Here is a 23,155-nt window from a genome sequence, read left to right as displayed (position 1 = left end):
ACAAAAGGACTCTTGGAAACTCCATGCCAGCCCCTTCTGTCCTCTTTCCTGATCATAAAGCTCTTCTCCCACCCCTACCCCAATAAAACTCCCCCCCAATCATCCCAATGTCATATTTTTAGTGTGAAGAAATCAAATGCTTGGAAATGCTTGTCCCAGACTAGTAAGAAAATGTTTACATGTTCTATTTAGATTGATAGATACATGTACACATACATACAAGCACATACAGATAGATGTATGAAATGTGTGGGCTCAATGTTATTAGCTCAATGGCAAGGTAGTTCTTCTGAGAGGAAGCATAGGATTTGATATGTAGGTAAGTCACTTGGAGCAAAGGGTGAGACCCCCCAAGAGACATGCTCTTATTATAAAAGATGTTCCCTCAATTGTTTTCTAAGGAGACAGCGCCTTGCTGATTTCGGGGTTCTAATATTGTTGCACCCTGATGGTTTGGTAAATAAGTTTGGGTGATGGCTGAGTTAGAATTGTTCTGCAAAATAAAGAGACGAGAATTTGAAATGGGGGATGGAAGATCCAGGAAGAAAGGTGGAACCAATAAACCAGGCTTTGTGTACAAGACAGGAAAGAAGGAAAAACATACTTCTTAACGGAGCCAGAGAGGTGAGATGTCTAAGGGGGATTTTGAAATCATTTGCTGTAGGATGAACGTGGTAAACGTCTCCCTCCTTCTGCCCTAGAAAACTGTTTCCCAGAAGCAGACCCTGAGGCTAGGGTTCCTGTGCAAGGGACTTATTAAGGGGATGCTCTCATGGGAGCCTAGCAAGGGAGCAGAGGAAACAAGACAGAGATGAGGGAGAGTCATAGCTAAAGCGCCATCTAGGCAGTCCTTCAGTCTGACACCACAGGGGGACCCTGGAGTATAAATAAGTACAGCTCAGGGTTGTCCCCACCAGAGGCAAGGGGGCTGGGTTTCCACACTCCTGCACTGCTCAGTAATTGGTCATGGGTGGGTGACGGAAGGGGATACATTACCAAGCATTTCCAGCTCTGTTCTGCAGGTAAAGTGGTCCAGTGGCCTGAGGGCAGTCTCTTAGAGAACTTACAGTGCTCTCTGAAGAGGAGCTGCGCAAGGTGCCGAGTGTTAGAAGCCAAAGGGGTGGAGGGCAGGGCAGAGCACAACATGGTAAAGGGGATCCAAGGAGACCTGAGGTTGCACTGATATTGTCCACCACAAAAATCTCTACTAACGCCCACCTCTGCTCACCAGTGCTTCATGGTATGAGTCAATTCTTCATGATAGTAAAAGGAAAAACTGACATCTGCATCCAAGTCAGATCTTCAGGGAGAAAAAGCTGATACTGTACTTGTAGGTGAAGAGAATGGGGACCACCTGACACCTGGGTCCATACGTCTTTGCAATCAATTGCACAATTACATTTAAACATATTGTATATTCTCATGAAGCTATACTGTGGATGCCATATTAAAATGAAATTCCTGTTATCAAGATACAATTTAAATATGGGAGCTACGTGTATTCACAACTCTGACCATTTCTGTTAGGAAAATGGCCAGGATTCCTCCTTGCCCACCTATCACAGGCAGTCATTCCAGGCTCGCCACAACCCAGCTCAGCCCCCTGTTCCAGCTTCATCTCAGCCGAAGTCCTGCCACACATTGCTCCCCATCCACACTCCATACTGTCCTTGCACAGTAGCTACAACTAAACCCGACATTCACCAGGCCCCGGCTAATATAGGTTATGGTGTCATCGATGTAACAGTAACTCCACACCTTAGGTGCTATGGTCTTTACTGAGGTGAGGAAAGGGCAGCCTGATGAGGTAAAGTCCAAGTTCTCTGTCAAAGGTGGGAGGCGCATGTGGACCCAGGACTGGGTGGCTGGAGAGTGCTTTCAGCACCATGTTCTTCCTCTCCACAGATGTTTATTCTAAAGTCCCATCTGCACTTCATAATGTCAATACCCTCCCATCTTCCTCCCAGAGCCTTTTAAATCAGGCAGAGCCCTTGGAGAAAAGGAAGAGAAATTCAATATACAAGAAAGGTAAGCTATTGGTTTGAGTGTTGGGAAGAGTACTGGGGCGGCCTATATGTTCAAAGGGATTACCACAGGAACTAAGGCCATAAAAGGGACCATCTTTCACCATACACCCTCCTCCCAGCCCAATTACCTCAGCAGTATGAGACACCTCTCCCTCTTTCTTTGTCCATTTCTCAATCCCTGATTGGCCCTATTTGGGTCACGTGCTTACCTCTGCCTTAAGCTCAGAATCCAAGGGAATGGAGTATTGGATCAATCAGACCAAGGAGTCTGGCTTGCTACATAAGGAAGGGTGTGGAAGAAAAACACTCTGGGCTGTTCACAGCAGTAGCTCCTACAGTTCCTTACACCATCTATGTAGACCCAGACCGAATTACTCTGTTCCAGTTTCTCTGGCATAAACAACCATGTATCATGCTCACAGATTCTGTGGGTCAGGAATTTGGATGGACACAGTGGGGAGGGCGTGCCTCTGCTCCACACTGTCTGGGGCTTGAGATGAAAGACTCTAAGCCAGGGGCTAGATTCATCTGAAGGCTCATTCATCTGAAGGCTCATTCATGTCCATGTCTAGCAGTTGATGTTGGCTATCAGTGTGAGGGCTTGCTTTCCACGTGGCCTCTCCATGGGTCTCTCTGCGTGAGATCATTTAGGCTTTCTCATAGCAACATAGCTGGATTCCAAAGCTGAGCATCCTGAGAGATGGGTGGGAATGCATTGCCTTTTCTAACCTAGCTTCAAAGTTCTGCTGACTTAATTTGTCAGAGCCTCATGTGGCAAGTTCAAAGAAATAGGAGACAGACTCCATTTTTTGATGGGATGAATCTCAATCCCGTCAGTGTTAACCACTGTAGGATCTGATGTCTTTGACAAAGGATGTTATTCCAACATCTCAGGATCCAGAGGAGTCTTGGAGCTGAGTCACTAGCTAGTAGAGTTGGATCTTTGCCCCTGCATGATGCCATCTCTACTCATTTTCCTGTACTTATTTCAGAGAGATTTCATATGAGAGGAAGATTACCACCAGAGATGATTTTTAAAATGATATTTAAATAGGAACTCCTGCTCTTTTCCCATGCTTTTCATAAGTTATCTGTGTGCCTTTTCTATTTGCAAATGATATCGCTGAAACATTTGTATTTTAAATGGAGTCCCTACCACTTGCAGGAATTCCTCTCTCCTTTTTTCCTGCTGCTTTGTCCTGCCTGGAGTCAGACTCCGTTATGTCACAGTCATTTTCAGGAGCATAGACACTGCTGCCAGAGGCCCAGATCATAACTGTCTCATACAAAACAAGATTGCTTGCAGAGCAATTGTTCATAGAAGTATACACCCCAAAGTGATATGAGGAGGTGATGAGGAGTCAAAGAAGGGATCCAGAGGCTCAGCTTCAAGGGCATGGTGTAGAGGCCCCTCTCACTCATGAAAGGGGACTAGGCAGGGCCCAGCACATAGTAGGAATGAATGAATGAATGAATGACCCAAACGGTGTCATGAAATATACAATTTCATTCCATTTTAGTGAATTCACATAAGAGTCCAATAGTAGAAGGAGAAATATTATTTGACTGTTGTTGTTGTGGGATACACTTGAGGATTCAAAAATAATTTACTACCTGGCTAGTATGGCTCAGTGGTTGAATTTCAACCTATGAACCAGGAGGTTATCGTTCAATTCCCAGTCAGAGAACATGCCTAGGTTGTGGACTTGATCTCCAGTAGGGGGTGTGAAGGAGGCAGGCAATCAATGATTCTTTCTCATCATTGATGTTTCTATCTCTCTTTCCCTCTCCCTTCCTCTCTGAAATCAATAAAAACATATTAAATTTAAAAAAATAATTTAATGAAGATTATTTTCCTAGATCCATACCTGCACTGGAAAGAAGCTTACATGCAGGAAATTTCTTTTAAATATCTACAATTGGCCCTGAAGTTCTCCAAACTGAGTTTTTCTGAGTGTATTGTGGAATATTAAGAAGTATTATTTGAAGATAGGATTCCATGTTGAAACAAGTTTGGGAAGCAACATGGTAAACAGAAGTAAACAGGCATCTTATTGGAGGACTTCTCATAGCCTTTATTGGCTATTGTTCATTGTAAATCTCCAAGGAGCAATATAGTGGACAATGTTTATAAAATATTTTTAACAGAATCTCCCCACCACCTTTTTTTAGTTTCTCCTATTACCATTCCAAGGATCTTTGATGCACACTTTTAGAAAGGCTGCCCTAAAACAAAGTCCTGATTGGATTTATTTTTATTTCTCCTATGGATATATTTAGAACAAGGGAGAATCTACTCTCTTTCCCTATTTTATCAAGTTCTTTCCTTCCTTAATAATATAGTCCTAAGGCTGTATTAAAATATTCTGGTTCTGCCCTAGCTGGCTTGGCTCAGTGGATAGAGCGTCAGCCTGTGGACTGAAGGGTCGCAGGTTTGATTCTGGCCAAGGGCATATGCCTGGGTTGCAGGCTTGATCCCCAGTAGGGGGCGTGCAGGAGGCAGCTGATCAATGATTCTCTCTCATCACTGATGTTTCCATCTCTCCCTCTCCCTTCCTCTCTGAAATCAATAAAAATATATTTTTAAAAAATATTCTGGTTCTAAACAAAGCAAACAAACTCACAGACAGAGATAACTGGTTACCAGAGTGGAAAGGGTTGAGCGGAGAATGAACAGGGTAAAGGGGCTCAAATTTATGGTGACGGAGGAGACTTGACTTTGGGTCGTGAGTACACAATGCAATATATAGTTGAGAAACTATATATATATATATATATATATATATATATATATATATATATACTTAAAGCTTATATAAATTATTAACCAATGTCACCCCAGTAAATTTAATAAATAATGTCAATTCTCCCTAAGTTATTTAATGAAATGTGAATAAAAATACCTACACAATTTTTTAAGTAGTCAAGATTATTCTAATGTTTAGATGGAAGGACAAGCAAAAATAATGATGAGATTTAAAAATGGATAGAAGTTGTCACCACCAGATGTCAAAACATATTATAAAAATATAATAGTTAAAATTGTGTAATACTGGCACTTGACCGCATCAACAGACCAATAGAACAGAATAGAAAGTCCAAAAATGCACCCAATGTGTCCAGGCACCTGAAATCAGTGGGGGAAAAGGTGAGTCATGCAATATATAGAATTAGGACACTAGCTAGCCATTGAGACAAAAATAAAATGAGATCCATACTTAACATCTTATGCCAGAATAAATTCCAATGGTTTTTAATGGACAAAAGATTTAAGTGTAACAACTGAAATCATAAAAGTGGTAGGGCGTCAACCCACGCACCAAAAGGTTTGGGTTCAATTCCCAGACAAGGACATGTACTTGGGTTGCGGGTTCTCTCCCCACCCCTCGTCAGGGCAAGTGCAGGAGGCAACCAGTCAATGTGTCTCTCCCATATCCTCTCCCCCTCTCTCCCTCCTTTTCACTCTCTCTGAAAAGCAATGGAAAAAATATTTTCTGGTGAATATTATTAACAAGACAAAACAAAAATTATGGAGGAATTGCTTTATAATCTTAGAGTAGGGCAATTTTATTATGTTGCAATTCATGTCACAAAGGAAGGGTCAATTCCCTAGTATAAAGGAGCTCCTGCTGGTCAATAAGAAAAAAAGGCTAAAAATGCAATAGAAAAAAATGAACAAAGGATATGATCACTCCACAGAAAAGAAAATATGTGTCTTAAAACATCAGAAATCATAATCATAGCTCTCATTCATAATAGAAGAGCTACATTTAAAACTATACTGAGCTATCAGTTTACCATAGTTTATATAGTAAATATTCTATAGAGAGAGAAGCATAGTAAGTGCTGATATGCATTAAATACACCTGCAGGTTTGCCCAAGAAAAGTCTAACACTGTTGTTTGTGGGGAAATGGGGTGGCTGAGAAACTAGAAAGGAAGGGAAACTTCACTGTTTTTTCTTTTGTACCTTCAGAATTTTGAATCATGTTAAAAAAAAAAAAAAAGAAAGAAAATTGGATCTAAAAAGTACATTTTTATTCAATTCTCACTACTCCATTTGGTTCAGCTAAGGCTGGCCTCTGCCACTTCCCTCCCTCTAGCTGCCCTGGCTCCTTCAAGAACCTCAGGTGCCGCTCAAAGTCTTCATGATGCCCAGAGCTAGTTTTTTAGCTCACAAAATGAAAGTTGTCCTCAGAACATTGCCAAATGGTCTCTGAACACATTTCAATGTGCTGTTTCTGACAGAGCAGCTGTGGCTTCATTTAGCAGAATATCTGAGCATTTTAGACTAAATACAGCAGTTGGGTTCCTAGAACAAAAGATAGTGAAGGGATGAAAGTGTGCAAAATGTGGAAAGTGACTGATTTCCTATGTGGCACATATTAAATTTTAGAACTGGAATTTTATTTTTATGTTATTCTTCTGATTGGATTTTACATTGTAAGCCATATTTATATTTAATCCCAATTCTAAATATACAGATGAATGTTTCGATTTTTATCTCATAATTGTTATCTAATATTTCTGATTATTCTCCTCACAGCACTAGGTGAAGTAGTTGTTAGAGCTGGAAGGGACCAGAATGATGACTTATTGGTGTTATTTGGCATAAAAAATCTGTCTGCTGGGTATCAAGGGAACACCAGGTGATCTTTCTTTCCTTCTGTATTTGGACCCGTTGCCCATTTCTGGTAGGATTCAATACAACAATCCATTTCAGACTCAAAAAACATGTGGGGTCATAATGGTTTCTATTAACATATGTTGAGCTCTGGGAGCATGGCGGGAGAACTAGGGAGACCCCCAACAGGATGAGATATAACACCAGTCAGGGACCCAGCAGGAAAAACAGACATGGACACTAGGCACTCAAATGAGGATAATTTGACAAAGACTTAGTAAAGGACTATTGACTGAGGGGTGAGCAGTTTTAGGAAGAATACAAGGGCTAGCACAGTATCCAGCACTAAGAACAGGGCTGTCATCACCAGAGGCCTGGCAGGTGAAGGGACGAGTAGTTGTTGGAACTGGCAGGAAAGACTTGAGGAGAGGGCCACCTCGAGGGGAACTGTGACTGTTGTTGGAGGGATGCCGCCAATCCAAGGCCACACTGCAAGGAGGAAGCCAAGGCAACAGATACCCCACTCACTCCTTCCTCCACCCCCAGCACAGCAGAGGAAATCCTCACAGTCACTCTCTTTTGTCAGCTCACAGCACTTACCTCTTTCTAACACTTTCCATATTTAGTGGTAATTATCCGTTAACATTTTATCTCCCCACTACACTGTGGGCTCCCTAAGGACAGGCACCACATCCTATTCATTTCTGCAGTCACAAAACCAAGCAAACTTAGATTTCCTAAAAAAATATTAGTTGAGTTTCAATTTGAGGCAACAGTTTTGAAAAACAAGTGCCATATGGCCAGCATAGTGTGGCATCTGCTGATACTGCTGAGTGTTCCTAGGACCCATGGGTCCTGGAATACATCTCCTTTCCCAGAGCACCACATGAGATGAATGGAGAAAATCACACCATTCATGTGTTTGCAAAGATGAGGCCAATGAAGGAATACGTCAAACAAACCTCTTAACTGAAGTTTAGGATTGTAATACACATGATTAAATATCTAAACTTATGGAATGAATGGATCTTAATCTTCTGAAAGTTTCTGAAAGGCAAGTTTCCTTTTCTTACTTCAGGGTGTCTCCTACTGCGGGGGTGAGTGATGAGAGGTGGTGAGAGGAGGTGGAGGATGGTATTGAGGGGATAATTGATGATGATGGAAGGAGACTTGACTTGGGGCAGTGAACACACAATACATTGTATATATGATGTATCATAAAATTGTATAATTCTGTTAACCAGTGTCAGCCCAATAAATTCAGTTTTTAAAAGTGTCTCCTATTAAATTGCCTTCTCTTGTTCCCAGAGTCACAGAATGTTGAAGAGGTTGGGGACAGTGCATGTGAGAAAGCCTTTGCACAGAGGTCTCTCAGATTCTGGAATAAGAAGTCCTACTCTGAGAACTATGACCACAAGATCTAATGCTGCAGAAGAACCTCTGAGAGGTTACGGGATGATGTGGTTCTCTGGACAGAGCTCTGCCCATTGCAGGTCTATCCACACTGACTTATGGGTCTTCTCTTCCTAAACCCTTTTCCTCAGCATCAGGTTGAGACAGTTTGCAAATGGATGTAGATTTCCAGTATGATGACTTTTCCCTGGTTTCTGGCTGGGAATGTAAGCTGAGAGAAATGTGACAGTGCTTTAAAGTAACCCAGACCTCAGCGGGGGCACAAGCCCCACACATACATTCCAAGAGTAATACTACACAATGCTTTAAATTCTCAAGACTCATTTTTGGTCGACTGGCAGGAGGTGTGGTAGGATGGTGAGGAGGTCTCCATAATCATTCTGTGATTGAGAAGGTGAAGGAAAAATGTTTGGTATGGATGGGTCACATGATCCCTGTGAATAAGTGTTGCCCCAGAAATTAAGCCCCAGAGTTGGACTAAGTCCCGTGATGGAGTGTGGGGTGGGGTGCAGACCTGCTCAACCTTTCCTTTTGTAGGTCACGTCTAAGGCCTTCTTCTCTAGTCTACTGGGCAGTGGAGTAATTGTTACAGTGATCAGATTAGCAATACTTTGACCAAAGTACATTCTGATCAATTGCTGAAATGCAAAGAAGCTGAAAGTGAGAGAGTTGTGTGTATATAAGATGAAGAGAAAGTAGACTCCAGATGCAAATGTTTTTCCCAAGTGGGTGCAAGAGACACAAACCCTAAATCCTAAAAAAAAAAAAGGGAAGAATCAGGCCCAAACCTGAGGAAGAATCTGAGGAAAAAGTTTACAATGCTTTGCTTATGGCACTATAGAACCTAAGTAGTTGAACCCAAATCATTCTTAGAAGGTAGAAGAAAGGAAAACAGGAAGGTAACAGCAAAAATTAATGAGAGAGAAATAAATGCACTGGGGAAAATCAGCTAAATGAAACATTGGTTCTTTGAAAAGATTAAGAACATTGATAAGGCTTTACTAAGATGATTCAGATGAAAAAAGAGAGGGCACAAACAAGCAATGTCAATAATGAAAAGGGAGATATAATTATGATGTTGTGGACCTTGAAAAGACAATGAGTGTATTTTTAAACTAAATCATGCCAATAAATTTGAAACTTCGCATGAAAATAGACAACTCTTTAAATAATATAACTCACTAAACTAACATGAGGAGAGCTAGAATATGTCCTATAATCTTTTTTTTTTATCCTCACCTGAGGATATTTTTCCATTGATTTTTAGAGAGAGTGGAAGAGAGAAGGAAAGAGAGAGAAATATCGACGTGAGAGAAACATCAATTGGTTGTCTTCTGCACATACCCCAACTAGGGCCCCCGGCCAGGGAGCCTGCAACCTAAGTAGGTGCCCTTGACTGGAATCGAACCCAAGACCCTTTGGACCCTTTGGCTCTGTACACTGAGCCAAACTGGCTGGAGCTGTCCTATACCCTTTAAGAAATTAAATCAGAAGTAAAAAATCTCTCACTCTCAAATCCCAGATAAATTAGCTTCACTGGCAAATTCTACTGAACGTTCAGTAGAGCCAGTAGTGATACCATCATACCCAAAGTTTTTCAGAATGTATAAGTCTTGTATAACCATAATTCTGAAACCTGAGAAGAACAATGGAAGAAAAAACATTCAGGCTAATATCATTCATGAACACATATGCAAACTAGTTAAACAAATAATTAGCCAATGGAATCCAGCAGGTTAGATTTAATTCAAGAATATAAAATTGACTTGTCATTAGAAAATTAAAATAACACACCACAGTAACGAATTAGGAAAAAATATATGAGCATCTCAATAGATACACACAAAAAAAGCATTTGAAAAAATTCAACATTATTTTATGACAAGAACACTCTTTGCAAAATAAGAATAGTCTATTAATCTAAAAAAAGTTATCTGCCAAAAACAACTATAGCAAATATTCTATGTGTGAACTGCTGAATGAATTCCTATTGAGATGGGAATGAGATAAGAATGCCTGAAATCACAACATCTATTCAACATTGTACTGAAGGTTCTAGCTGTGCAGAAAAGCAAGGAAAAGAAATCAGAATGGTTGGAAAGATCTGGAGGTAAACCTGTGTCACAGTGGTTGTCTCAGCATAACAGTAGAACTATGACTGATGTACATTTTCTTATTATATTTTTTATGCTTTCAAGCTTTTCTATATTAAACACATTGCTTTCAGAATCATTAAAACCTTATGGAGTAAAAAATGAAAATGACACCTCTCTCACAAAATGTGGGATCTCAGTAATCTCTGCACTTCCTCTGATGGGCTTCACTCTGTCATTCCAGTGCTTTTCACTGTGGCTACCAGAAGTTAATTTCTGGAGCACAAAGTATCCCAGGCTTTTCAGAATAGACCCTGATAAAAATGAAATCAAAACCACTGACTTGGTTCTTGGACATGAATAGTATTGCCAAGTCCTTGATTTTGCTGCTCAAATGGGAACTGTCAGTTAGAGAGGGAAACGGACAGAAGGGGCAGAGAGTGATAAATTGAGGTGTCTTGCAGTCTCTCTAGTTCAAATCACAAGATACCAAGAATTTGGCACTGTAGATATCTCTTGCAGGTCATCTACAAATGTTCCTTCTCTGATTTAAAGTTATAATTGGAGGAAGTTAACTGTAAGGCCATGGGAAGTTATAGGGGAGGAAGGGAAGGCAAAACTATAACCTAATAAATTAAGAAGTTGAACTCTGACATCCAACTTATTCATTGCATGACCTTGTACAAGTTACTGAATCTCTCCATGCCTCAGTTTCCTTCTTTACAGGGTTGTTATAAAGATTAAATGAGATAATGTAGGTGAAGTGCTTAGCACAGAGCCCAGCTCATCAAAAGCACTCAGTGAACAGTAGCTATTCTGCAAGAGGCACTCACCAGGATCAAAGTAGATGCTGACATTAGCACACCCAACTGGTGAGCACTCTCCTAGGAGCTTCAGATATATTGACTATTTAACATGGTATCTAATCCTCATAATACCTGGGAATTAAATGTTATTATCCTCATTTTACATGTTCATAGCATCATTTTCCCCAATAATCAAAAGGTGGAAGGAACCCAAGTGTCCATCAACAGAGAAATGGATAAACAAAATGTGATGTGTATATATATACACATACATTCACAATGGAATGTCATTCAGCCTTAAAAAGCAATGAAATTCTGATATATGTTTGAAGACATTACACCAAGTGAAATTAATCTAATGCAAAAGAACAAATGTTCTACAATTCCACTTATATGAGGTACCTCAAATAGTCAAATTCATAGAGACAGCAAGTAGAATAGTGGTTGCCAGGGGTGGGCAAGTGGGGAATAGAGAGCTATTGCTTAATTGGGACAGAGTCTCAATTTGGGAAGATGAAAAAGTTCTAGAGATGGATAGTTGTGGGGGGCCACTGGCAAGCACCTCGGGCATTTTTAAATATGTTGGCTGAATCCAGGGTGCAGGCAAAGCCACGCCCTGGAGGCGGTCCTAGCCAACAGGTGCCACTCAGTCTGACTTTTCCAGGCCAGGAGCTAGGGGGTGGATCACATTATGTCGCCAGGAACTCAAGGCCCGCCCAGATGTGATGTAACTTCCTATTACTTCGAGTATATATTAAACTTACTTCCGGTGTTGGGGGCTCTGTTCATCTATCAGAGGCAGACGCCACACCCAGGCCCAGCTTCTCCCTCTATTTCTGTCTCAGTCTCGTTTTCATTCTTCCTTAACCCTCATCGGGTTCTACTCAAGATTTCTTGAACCCCTGCATTCTCCCTTTCGGCGCTGGTCGAGGGAATAGAGAACGTACCGCCATAGATAGTGATGATGGTTGCACAACAATGCGAATGTACTTAATGCCACTAAACTGTACACTTAAAATCGTTAAAATGGTAAATTTTATGTTATGTATATTTTGCCACAATAAAAAAGTAACTCCACTTAAAAAAAAAAGAGAATCCAACAAATTGATGAATTTCAGAGGGAGTTATGTGTCAGAGGGTTATGTGTCAGGTACAAGTGTGAGGTACCAGGAAAGGAGAATGGAAAGTTCCACTCTTTTTTCATTTACATAAAGTCAAATAATAGGCAGAAGTAATCCATGCTGCTAGAAGTCAAGATAATGGTATCTGTTGGGGGATAGAGAGAGGAGTGACATACAGGTATGGGGGTGGGGGGTTTGCTAAAATGTCTCTTTTCTGATGTGGGTGCTGGTTGAATGGACATGTTCGTTTTGTGAAAATTCATTCAAATGTATACTCATGATTTGTGCTCATTTCTCTAAATGATATTTCAATAAAAATTAATGTAAAAATTCCCTATGCCCACCTCCATCATCTCTTCTAACTTGACAATAAAAGCGTAAGTCAATTGCGGCCTAATTTGGAGGCATCACTTTCAGAGAAATGCCTATCATACCAGAGACTCTTTGGATTTCAAAGAAGAAAAACCACTCGTGCTAACTTCATACAAGGGGGCATTATTGAAAGGATACTGGGAGATCTTACCAGTCTGAAGGGTAGGAAGTACTACTGACAACTGTCCTGAGTGAGAATCTGGACATTGGCAAGATGTATGCTTTGGCTTGTGCCTACATTGATTGTGGCATACTATGCAAATATCTATTTCAACCATTTTATGAAAGGGACCACGTAACAAGCATTGTGCTAGGAACGTCACATTCATGTAGTCCTCAGACTGCTCCCTCACATATGTGGTAGTAATACTATCCTTTTTCAGACGAGTCAACTGGTTCTCAGACCAATCAAGTCATTTTCCCAAGCACACACAAAGAAGGTGGGGAGGGCCTGGATGTCAAAGTCCTTCCCACCAAGGCAGTGCCTTGTATTAAAGAATGTACCCCATACCCTGTTCTGTTCCTCACTATTCCCCATCTACCCCAAATGGGCATCCTGTTGAAGAACCACGGCCAAAGCCAGTCTTTCCCCTGGGGCCAGAGAATCCATCACCCGCTGCCATGGGAGGGAGACTGGTTCTGCACACCAGCTTCAGCAAGGGAGGAGGGAACCACCCAAAGCTGGAACTGTAGCAGGGCTGGTCAGCCAGTCCCACCCAGTCGAGGTTCCCTCTGCTCGGATCAGGGTCTTGGGTGCGACGTGTAAGAACGGGGATCCGAGGGCGAGAGCCCTCTTCCCTTGACCCAGCAGATCTGGCTGGATCCGGGCTCCAAGGCCACCCCCTCCAGAGTCCGAAACTGGAAGACCTGGGGGGAGTCTCTGGTGACTCCACCCAGGGCTGAGCAAAGCCTGGCACCCATCCCTCACCATGAACTCGGCCTGGGCGCCGGTCCTGTGCGCCCGTCCAGGTCTGCAGCCCGCTCCGCGGCGGGAGCGCTGTTGAGCACCGCTCGCTGCCGCCAGCGCCTGGACCGAGAGCAGCAGGGCACCTGGAGGTGTGCCGCCTCCGAGCACCTAGCCTTGAGGTTGAGAGAGGAGCGGTTGGGGTAAATCCTAGGAGCCACCGTCAGTCGGGTCGAATCATCCCGATTTGTAACTAAAGAGGGGTCCAGCCAGGTGCCGAAAGACATCTCCAGCAGGCAGCTCTGGTCCTCGGAGCCCAGGCTGCCCGGTGGGCGAATGGAGCCGAGTTTCCGTCCGGGTCAGCAGCAGCCTCGCCCCCTGGCCCTCCCCCGCACTGAAGTGAGTCCAGCCTCCCTGCTCAGCCCTCCTGGGCAGCGGAGGGACGAATCCCGGCTGCTCTGAGGATCCGACTGGACCCTGGGCAGCCTCTTCCGCTGCTCCTGGGTCTGCCCCCCGCGCGCCCACATGTCCTTTTTGTTTCTGAGCTTGCTCTGAAAGTGATGTAACGCGGACAGGCTCGCGCTCGCTTTCCCTCTTTCCCACACTAAGTCCTCCCCGCTCCCTCCCTCCCTCCAACGCCTGGAAGTCCGCGCGCAGAGCTAGCACCGCCGCCGTTAGCTTCCAGAGCTGGGGGACCGCGACCCGCACTGTTGGGAAAGACAGGCTCCCACGTCCCACTTCCTGGTTGTCAGGAGGAAAAGCCAGGCTTTCCTCCCAGGAACAAGGAGAGAGTCGAGGGCACAGCTGCTGTGGAGGTTCCTAAGGAGACTCAGACTGGCTTCTTTCCCTGCTCCCAGGAGACTGGAGACAGGAGGAAACCTCAGGTACCTCAGTGACCCCCGCCGGTGGACGCTTATATGAAAGACTGAGGTTAAATAGTAAAGACACAGACAGACAGACAGGCGGACAAAGAGCAACAGAAACAGGGCAAGAGATAGAGAGAGGCAGAGACCAAGATTGTCAGACAGGTGGAGAGAGACCAAGAGTAAAAGAGACGGAGTTGGTGGGTGGGAAGTGGACGTGGGGATTTCTTTTAACCCACTGTGATTTCCTCTGTGACGGAAGACAGCGGAGCTGCTCCCTGGCCAGCAAGAAGCCCCAGCCTGGATGAGTGAAAGATGAGGCCTGATGACATTAACCCGAGGACTGGGCTGGTGGTGGCCTTGGTCAGTGTCTTCCTGGTCTTTGGCTTCATGTTCACTGTCTCTGGGATGAAAGGAGAGACTCTGGGAAACATACCCCTCCTGGCCATCGGACCAGCCATCTGCCTGCCAGGCATCGCGGCCATTGCCCTGGCCAGGAAAACTGAGGGGTGCACCAAGTGGCCCGAAAATGAGCTGCTCTGGGTCCGAAAGTTGCCCTGCTTCCGGAAACCCAAGGACAAGGAGGTGGTGGAGCTGCTGAGGACCCCTTCGGACCTGGAGTCAGGCAAGGGAAGCTCCGATGAGCTGGCTAAGAAGGCAGGCCTCCGGGGGAAGCTGCCCTCCCAGGGGCAGGCCGAGGTGCCTGTGGCCAGCTCTATCACTACTCCCACCCCCACGGAAGAAGGAGAATGCCAGAGCCTGGTCCGGAGCGGGCAGCAGGAGGAGACTTCCAGATACCTGGATGGCTACTGTCCCTCCGGCAGTTCCCTCACCTACAGTGCCTTGGATGCCAAGTGCTCAGCCTGGGACAGGTCTGAGTGCCCCGAGCCAGAGGACAGCATCTTCTTTGTGCCCCAGGACAGTATCATCGTTTGCTCCTACAAGCAGAACAGTCCCTATGACAGATACTGTTGTTACATCAATCAGAGCCAAGGCAGGTGGGACCACGAGACCATAGTCTAAGCTTTGCATACAAGGGTCGCTGTGCTGATAGAAACATGACTACACTCAGCTCCCGATGGAAGGAAACTGCCCGCTCCAACAGCCTTCACACTGTTAGAGATTGACCTGGTATGTGATGGGTGTGCAAACGGCTGGTGCCTGAGAGCCATGTAAATAGGCATGTTGGGGACACATTTTAGGGAGGGTGATGAGTGTTAAGGACACTGGAAGAGGCAATGGGTAGGAGAGGAAGCAGTTCCAGTTACTTTTTAACAATTTAAACTGTGTTGGATGTTTTGTAAATAACCCAACAAGTGCCACTCAGTACCTGCTGAAAGCAAGGCAAATCTTGAGTGGGCTGCAAAAAAAAACGGCAATTCATAGGGACCCGGAGTTGCTTTAGGTCTGAAAAATATTGAAAGAAGAAAAAAAACAATGCTTCGTTATAAGAAATAATTATCTATTGAAAGCCTTTCACACTTAGTATTTGTTAAAAGAAGAAAAAATCAGGACAGAAAAGCTGCATCCCTCCTTAGGTAGGATGGTTTCTGGAGAAAGGAGAGTTAAAGACAGTTTTATGATATCTTCTGACAAGATCAGGAATTTCAAATAAAGTAAAGTAAATGTGACCGGCTATGTGAAAAACTAACATTTTTAGATGGCTGTGTTACTTATTAAAGTCTTCACTTAAAGTGACTTACTGGTCTTTATCTGAAGTGTTTTCTAACATTTACTACCATTCATGTATAATTTCCTCATCAGGTGCAAAATTACTTAATGTAATATTTTCATAGATCAGAAATTGTTTTCATCCAGTTAAAATAGATTCTGCATATGTATACAAGTGTCTTTAACATTTTGGGAAAACATGTACTGGTGATTACTATTCTTATATGCCTTTTCAAATCTAAAGACTGTGAAGTCAATACCTTAGTCTTGAACTTTATGCAGAATTTATATGACATGCAATGATTAAACTTCTGGAAATGTCAGAAATGTCATTATTTGTACTTTTGTTCAGCATTCCCAAAGACTGTGCCAATGAAATGAGAGTTAATCTACTAGGATCAACCAAAGCCCAGTTTTTATTAAGTTCATCTGATCAGTAAACATTACATGGCAAAGGTCTGCTTTATTTCATGTTTAATCTTTTGCTGCTGAGGGAAAAAATCACAATGGGGCCCTAAAAAGTATTTCCTCTTTTATTTGATCAACTGTAATAGACAAGAGGTCAATCAGCCAGAATAGTATCTGATCCAGTTGAAGAGAAATATGAGTTATATATAGAAATGGTGGTATATTTAATCTTGAAGATCAGAATAATTTTGCACCCTTTAAGGAATGATGATTTCTTTTTATTTTTTATTTATTTATTTATTTTTATTTTTTCAGGGCTTAGGGGATGATTTCTTTTTAAATGTCAGATAGTTTCAGGCACTTTTGCCAAAAGGGGAATTGAGGACAAAAAGTTTGGGTATATCTCTTTTGTGTATTTCAGGTCCAACTCTGTAATTCTCTAAGTATGGCAATTATTCTTGTTTTTAAACATCATGCCCTTAAAAAATCACAATTTTCTAGTCAAATGCAACATCAAATGTATGTAATTGTTTTTTGGTAGGGTTTAAATGTCAGCAAATGAGATGGGTGATCCTGGGCAAATTTTATCTTCTCACACCTCAGTTCTCTGAGAAGGAAGGAGTGGGACTGACTGACGCTAGGTTGCCTCTTAGTTCATTCCCAGGTTGAATATTCTATGGCGTTGTGGCAAAGGCACTTTATATATTGCCATGAAATGAGTTACAGCAAAATATAGGCCAAAGTTATGCAATTCATGATTACTAATATGTGACATGGATTGAATTCTTGCTACTACTAAAAAGAATTTTGTAAATGTGTGAAAGCAGATTTGTTTTATTACCAAATATATTTTTATTCAGCAAAATACATTTCTGGGAATAAAATGAAGATATTCAGAGTAAAATATTTTTGAGGAGAAATTTTTAAATATTGGATCCCTAAGTAATATAACACATACCCTTACACTAAATGTAATTTACTTTGGATTTGGCACGGAGGGAAAATAGTTTCCTAAAATCACAATACCTCTTGATAATTCGGATGCATTTTGAAAGAAAATGATATGTTGAAGGAGGTGAAACTGTGTCTTGATTCCAAAGTGTAAATTCAGCCAAGATACCCAAGCTGGAGCATATTTAGACAATTGTTTCAAGACTTAGTCTCTATTGCAATTACCATGGTAAACAAAATTCAGAGAGAGTTCAGTTCAGGCTCTCTTCCAAACCCTACTAACCAGTTCCTTTGAAAGTGTTTTCAATTCTATGGATCTTAATACCCATTGATCTGGCAAATGTGAGAAGAAATATTTATTCTTTTAAATGTATTTTCCCTTTTGATAATATCCAACCTCTAATTGTTTATTAATATCTCCCCTCTACACCTACAGCATCATTTATTTGGTGAACTCACTGTTACTATTCTTTTATAACATTGAAGAAAATATTTTTGAAAATCCATAGTCCCACTATCCTAATAGAACTATAGTATTTCCATTTTAGCATATTATCTTCCAGGCCTACCTAATATAATCATGTGTTTTTCTTTAATATTTTCATTATATCCTAAGTATGTTTTCATGTTTTTATGCAGTGTCTCTAATTATCATTTAACAATTGTGTAATATGCTATTTAGTGATGTACCATCATTTATCATGCCATACCTTATTGTTAGTCAGATACCGTGTTTTATGGATGGTTTCATGTGGGTTTTTTTTTCTGTTGTTTGGTAACACAGCTACATTATTTGTTATTTGCCTACAGAGGTAAAAATTTATAATTGAAAAAGCTATATCTTTATAGATGAGAATGTGGGGGCAAAAATGTGTAAATGGATAAAACACTCAATATTGTTGGTTTCCTCTTCACTTGTGCAGAGGAAGATGCAAGATGTAGGGTGAGAAACAAAATTATGCTTCTTCAAAAGAGTCCCCCATTGGGACCAGAGCCAGTATTTTTAAGAGTAAGTATAAGATGAGACCTTTCCCCAGTCAAGATATCACCAATTTGTATCTCAAAATCAGATTACAGTGGTGTCCATCTTCAAGAGCTTAAGGTTGAATAAACAAAATGAAAATAAAAATAGATAATAATAAATACTTTGTAATATTTCAAAAGCATTTTCTTAAAGTATCTCACCATATATTTTATACTTAATATGTATGTAAATTGTTATCTATTAGTGACTTACAAATGAACTAGAATTTCAGGAATTCAATAGACTCTACCCATGAGTTTTCTGTTTCTGTTCCTCACTGGAAAAATTAAACTGAAGATGGAGATGTGGACAAATGCTTGCCTCAACCAAATATCTCAATAAAGGACTGAATTCCACTCAGCCTCTTGTCCAGATAATATAAAATCACATAAACACAATTAAATCAGAGTTCACTTACTTGATTTATCACTGCCCACCACAGAGTCCTCACTCCATGGACACCCAAAAGAAAGAAGTTTATACATGATATTGTCCAGATACACAAATAGGAGGGCACTGACATTAATCTCCATAGTCTAGCAAGTTATTCCTGGACCTGACCCTTGTTAGGGATTCTTTCTTTACTTTTTCCTTTATTCCTCCTCCTGGCCCCACGTTAGAGCCTGCAACCTCAGTGTCCCCAGTGACAGCACACGCCTTTGCATGCTTTACTCCTAATAATACAGTTACAAAATAGATATAAAGCTATTAAACATCTTTTTGCTATTCTTTAACAAATCCATCCCTAGAAAGTTAAATATAACGACATTTTTGTAGTTAATCACTTTCTTATTCTTCATGGTAATGAACCATTGTATGTGAGACAGGTAGTTCTTCAGTCTGAGGCAAGACCACATTTGTTTAGAAGAATTAGGCTTTTGAAAATCACCTGCCTGTAATTCAACATGAAAATATGAATAATTACCTTCTACATAAGTGATGAGATCATCACACCTACTCAAAAAAGACCACCTGCCCCCACCCCCCCCCACCCTCTGCAGCAGCTTCTCAGCTCTTCCATGACTGTGCCCTGCAACTGACCATCCTGAACCTTTGCCCAACCATGTTCTCTGCCTCAAATGCATACTGTCTTTACCCCCTGCTGCTAAATGCCCTAACATCCTTCAAGTGGAAGCTGCCACATCTTTCACAATTTTTTAGCTTTTCCCACTCAGACTGAATACTTCTGTCACCCTGGGGTCAGATGACACCTCCACCATCATTGCACATATTAGTTGAGTACGTATCTGCCTTTCCAACTACAGCTCTTTGAGGGCAGGGGCCACATTTTTTTCATCTTTCCACCCCATCCTCCCTCCCACCCTTCCCACCCCCCTACACACACACACACACACACACACACACACACACACTTCCATGCTCAGTGAAAACTATAAATTGCACCATTTGGGTCATCCTCAAAGCCTACTCGCTTCTACTTCCTCCTTCTGGCAAGAAAAGAAAACTCTGCCTTGTTGATGTCAACAAAATTAAATTGAATATAGTCAGCAACAACGTGGGTTAAAGTAGGCTTGTGGTTTGAGACCCTAACTTTTATTTAGCATCTTGTTTCTTTGGGGAAACCACATCTTACATAAGAAGAAGAAAGCAATGAATCTTTCCAGAACATTTTCTCTTCCCTCCATGAGTGACCTAACTCCTGCTCCCTGCTTCCCTCTATGAGCCAGTGGCAGTTCTTTAAAAAAAATTAGAACTTGGGTCTACATAAAGAAAGGAAAAACTGCCCAGCCAGTGTGTCTCAGTGGTTGAGCATCAACCTATGAATCATGAGATCACGGTTTGATTTCCCTGGGCACATGACTGGGTTGTGGGCTCGGTCCCCAGTAGGGGCATGCAGAAAGCAGCTGATCAATGATTCTCTCTCATCATTGATGTTTCTATCTCTCCCCGACCCCTTCTTCTCTAAAATCAATAAAAATAGATTTTAAAAAAAACAGAGCATCTGAATAGGCCCATATCTATTTTAAAAATTGAATCAGTAATTAATAACCTTCCAAAACTGAAAGCATCAGGCTCACATGGGTTCACTGGTTCTTCTAAACATTTAAGAAAGGAATAATACCAATTCTCTAAAATCTCTTTTAGAAGATAGAAGAAGAGGAATACTTTCCAAATCATTCTATGAAACATAATTACCCTAACACCAAAACCAGACAGATTTTAAAAGAAAATTATAAACCAATATCTCTCATGAACATAGATGCAAAAATCCTCAACAAAATATTAACAAATTCAATTCAACAATGTATGAAAAGAATTAGACATCACAACCAAGTGGGATTTATCCTAGGTATGCACAACTTGCCCAACATAAAAAAATGGGCCCAGGTCAGCAGGCTAATGAAGAAAAATCAGATGGTACATCAATAGATGCAGAAAAAAGCACTTGACAAAAGCCAGCACCCATTCATGATAAATGTTTATTCCTAAATAAACAAAAATAAAAGGAAATTTCCTCAACTTAATAAAGATATTTTTTTAAAAAACTACAGCTAACATCTTATAGCTAACATTTCACCATCATTAATGGTAAGAAACTAGAAGCTTTCCCACTAAGATCAGAACAAGGCAAGAATGTCCCCTCTTACCACTCCTTTTCAACATTGTACTGGAAGTCCTATTTAATGCACTAAGACAAGACAAGTCAAGACAAGAAGAGAAAAGGCATACTGATTGGGAAGGAAGAAATAAAACTATCTTTGTTCACAAATGACATGATTGTCTATGTAGTAAATCCAAGAGAATCAACAACAAAAATCTCCTGGAACAAATAAGTGATTATAGCAAGATTTGCAGGATACAAAGTTAATCTATAAAAATCCATCACTTTTCTATATACCAGCAATAAACACGTGGACTTTGAAATTAAAAACACAATACCATTTGCATTAACACCCAAAAAATGAAATATTTAGGTATAAATCTAACAAAATATGTACAAGATCTATATGAAGAAAACTATAAAACTGATGAAAGAAATCAAAGAACCAAATAAATGGAGAAATATTTCATGTTCATAGATAAGAAGTCTCAATATAATCAAGATGTCAGTTTTTCCCAACTTGATCTATAGATTCAATGCAATCCTAGTAAAAATACCAGCATGTTATTTTGTGGATATTGATAAACAGACTCTAAAGTTTATATGGAGAGATAAAAGACCCAGAAGAGCCAACACAATATTGAAGAAGAATACAGTCAGAGGACTGACACTACCTGACTTCAAGACTTACTATAATGCTATAGTAATCAAGACAGTGTGATATCCCTGGAATATGCAATAAGCAAACAGTAAAAAAAAAAAAAAGGGGGGGGGGGGGATGGAAAGGAATGTGGGCCCACCTTAGAGAAGCAGGAACTGTGGTATTAAAGGGGATGTACTCCCAGGGCCACACTTCATGGGTTCAAATCCCCATTCTGCCTCTTGCGAGCTTTGTGGTCTTTTTTTTTTTTTTAATATATATTTTATTGATTTTTTACAGAGAGGAAGGGAGAGGGATAGAGAGCCAGAAACATCGATGAGAGAGAAACATTGATCAGCCGCCTCCTGCACGCCCCCCACTGGGGGTGTGCCCACAACCAAGGTACATGCCCTTGACCGGAATCGAACCCGGGACCCTTGAGTCCGCAGGCCGACACTCTATCCACTGAGCCAAACCGGTTCTGGCGCTTTGTGGTCTTAAGTATAACTTCTCTGTACCTCAGTTTTTTCAGTTGTAAAATGGGAACAATAATAGTGCCTGTCTCTAGGAATGTGAAAATGAAATGGATTAATATGTGTAAAGTGCTTATACAGCCGTGGGCAAACTACGGCCCGAGGGCCGGATCCGGCCCGTTTGAAATGAATAAAACTAAAAAAAAAAAGACCATACCCTTTTATGTAATGATGTTTACTTTGAATTTATATTAGTTCACACAAACACTCCATCCATGCTTTTGTTCCGGCCCTCCGGTCCAGTTTAAGAACCCATTGTGGCCCTCGAGTCAAAAAGTTTGCCCACCCCTGGCTTAGAACAATGTGGGGCACATAGCAAATGCAGCACAAGGGGCAGTTGCCAACATTATTACCATGGGGGTTCTGAGAAGCCAGAGTCAAGTATCTGCATTCAACTCAGACAGAGAGCCAGGGATGCCTTTCTGAACTGGGAAGTGAAAAGATTAGAAGCAGATTTTAAGATAATGAGTCTGGCAAGGTGGAAGGGATGAGCAGGAGGGAGGTTGGGGAAAAGGGAAAGTAAATATAGCGCAAGTAATGAGCTTGGGGCTGTGAAAGAGGAGCTGATCTTTCTCCCTGAAGATAATGTGGGTGGTTGTGAGGGCTCTTAGCCTGTGGATGGCTGCATTCCTTCAGATTTCTCCTCCTTATTCAAACCACCTGATTAAAATGTCGAGGAAAATGAAAAAGTTTTAATACCTTCGGCAAGAAGCTTCTACCAGCCTGAACCAAAGAATGGCAAGCAACTCTTTTTTTTTTTTTTTTAATATATTTTATTGATTTTTTACAGAGAGGAAGGGAGAGAGATAGAGTCAGAAACATCGATGAGAGAGAAACATCGATCAGCTGCCTCCTGCACATCTCCTACTGGGGATGTGCCCGCAACCCAGGTACATGCCCTTAACCGGAATCGAACCTGGGACCTTTCAGTCCGCAAGCCGACGCTCTATCCACTGAGCCAAACCGGTTTCGGCAGCAACTCTTGATATATCAAAAGGAAAACCAATTTCTAAAAGTTTCCAGTTTTCCTTCTGTAGCCTGAACTAAGGCTGAATGGAAACGAATTGTCCTTTACAAGAACAGACACTTTCCTCTTTGGAAGGTGTGGAGGATTGCTAAAAATTCCCTTCTTTGGGGTTGCCC

General features: G+C 41.5%; 1 protein-coding gene and 1 long non-coding RNA gene across 2 annotated transcripts in view; one reads left to right on the top strand and one right to left on the bottom strand.

Annotated features, from left to right (window-relative positions):
• The window catches only part of LOC139020503 (uncharacterized), a 76,981-nt gene that overhangs the window by 37,913 nt on the left and 15,913 nt on the right, over window positions 1-23,155 (bottom strand). The window lies entirely within an intron of this gene.
• TMEM215 (transmembrane protein 215) lies at window positions 14,527-17,287 on the top strand. The gene has a single exon (XM_070430140.1). It carries the CDS (start codon window positions 14,538-14,540, stop codon window positions 15,243-15,245), a length of 708 nt encoding a protein of 235 aa, XP_070286241.1. The 5' UTR covers window positions 14,527-14,537; the 3' UTR covers window positions 15,246-17,287.

This window comes from Myotis yumanensis, unplaced genomic scaffold (genome assembly GCF_028538775.1).
Source record: "Myotis yumanensis isolate MYYU_CA2020_CCGP unplaced genomic scaffold, mMyoYum1.0.hap1 SCAF_12, whole genome shotgun sequence".
Lineage (NCBI taxonomy): Eukaryota > Metazoa > Chordata > Mammalia > Chiroptera > Vespertilionidae > Myotis > Myotis yumanensis.
This window is presented reverse-complemented; position numbering and strand designations above follow the sequence as displayed.

What these genes read in the sequence shown, in the direction of transcription:
- TMEM215 (XM_070430140.1), top strand. Translation starts at nt 14,538, where the DNA reads ATGAGGCCTGATGACATTAACCCGAGGACTGGGCTGGTGGTGGCCTTG.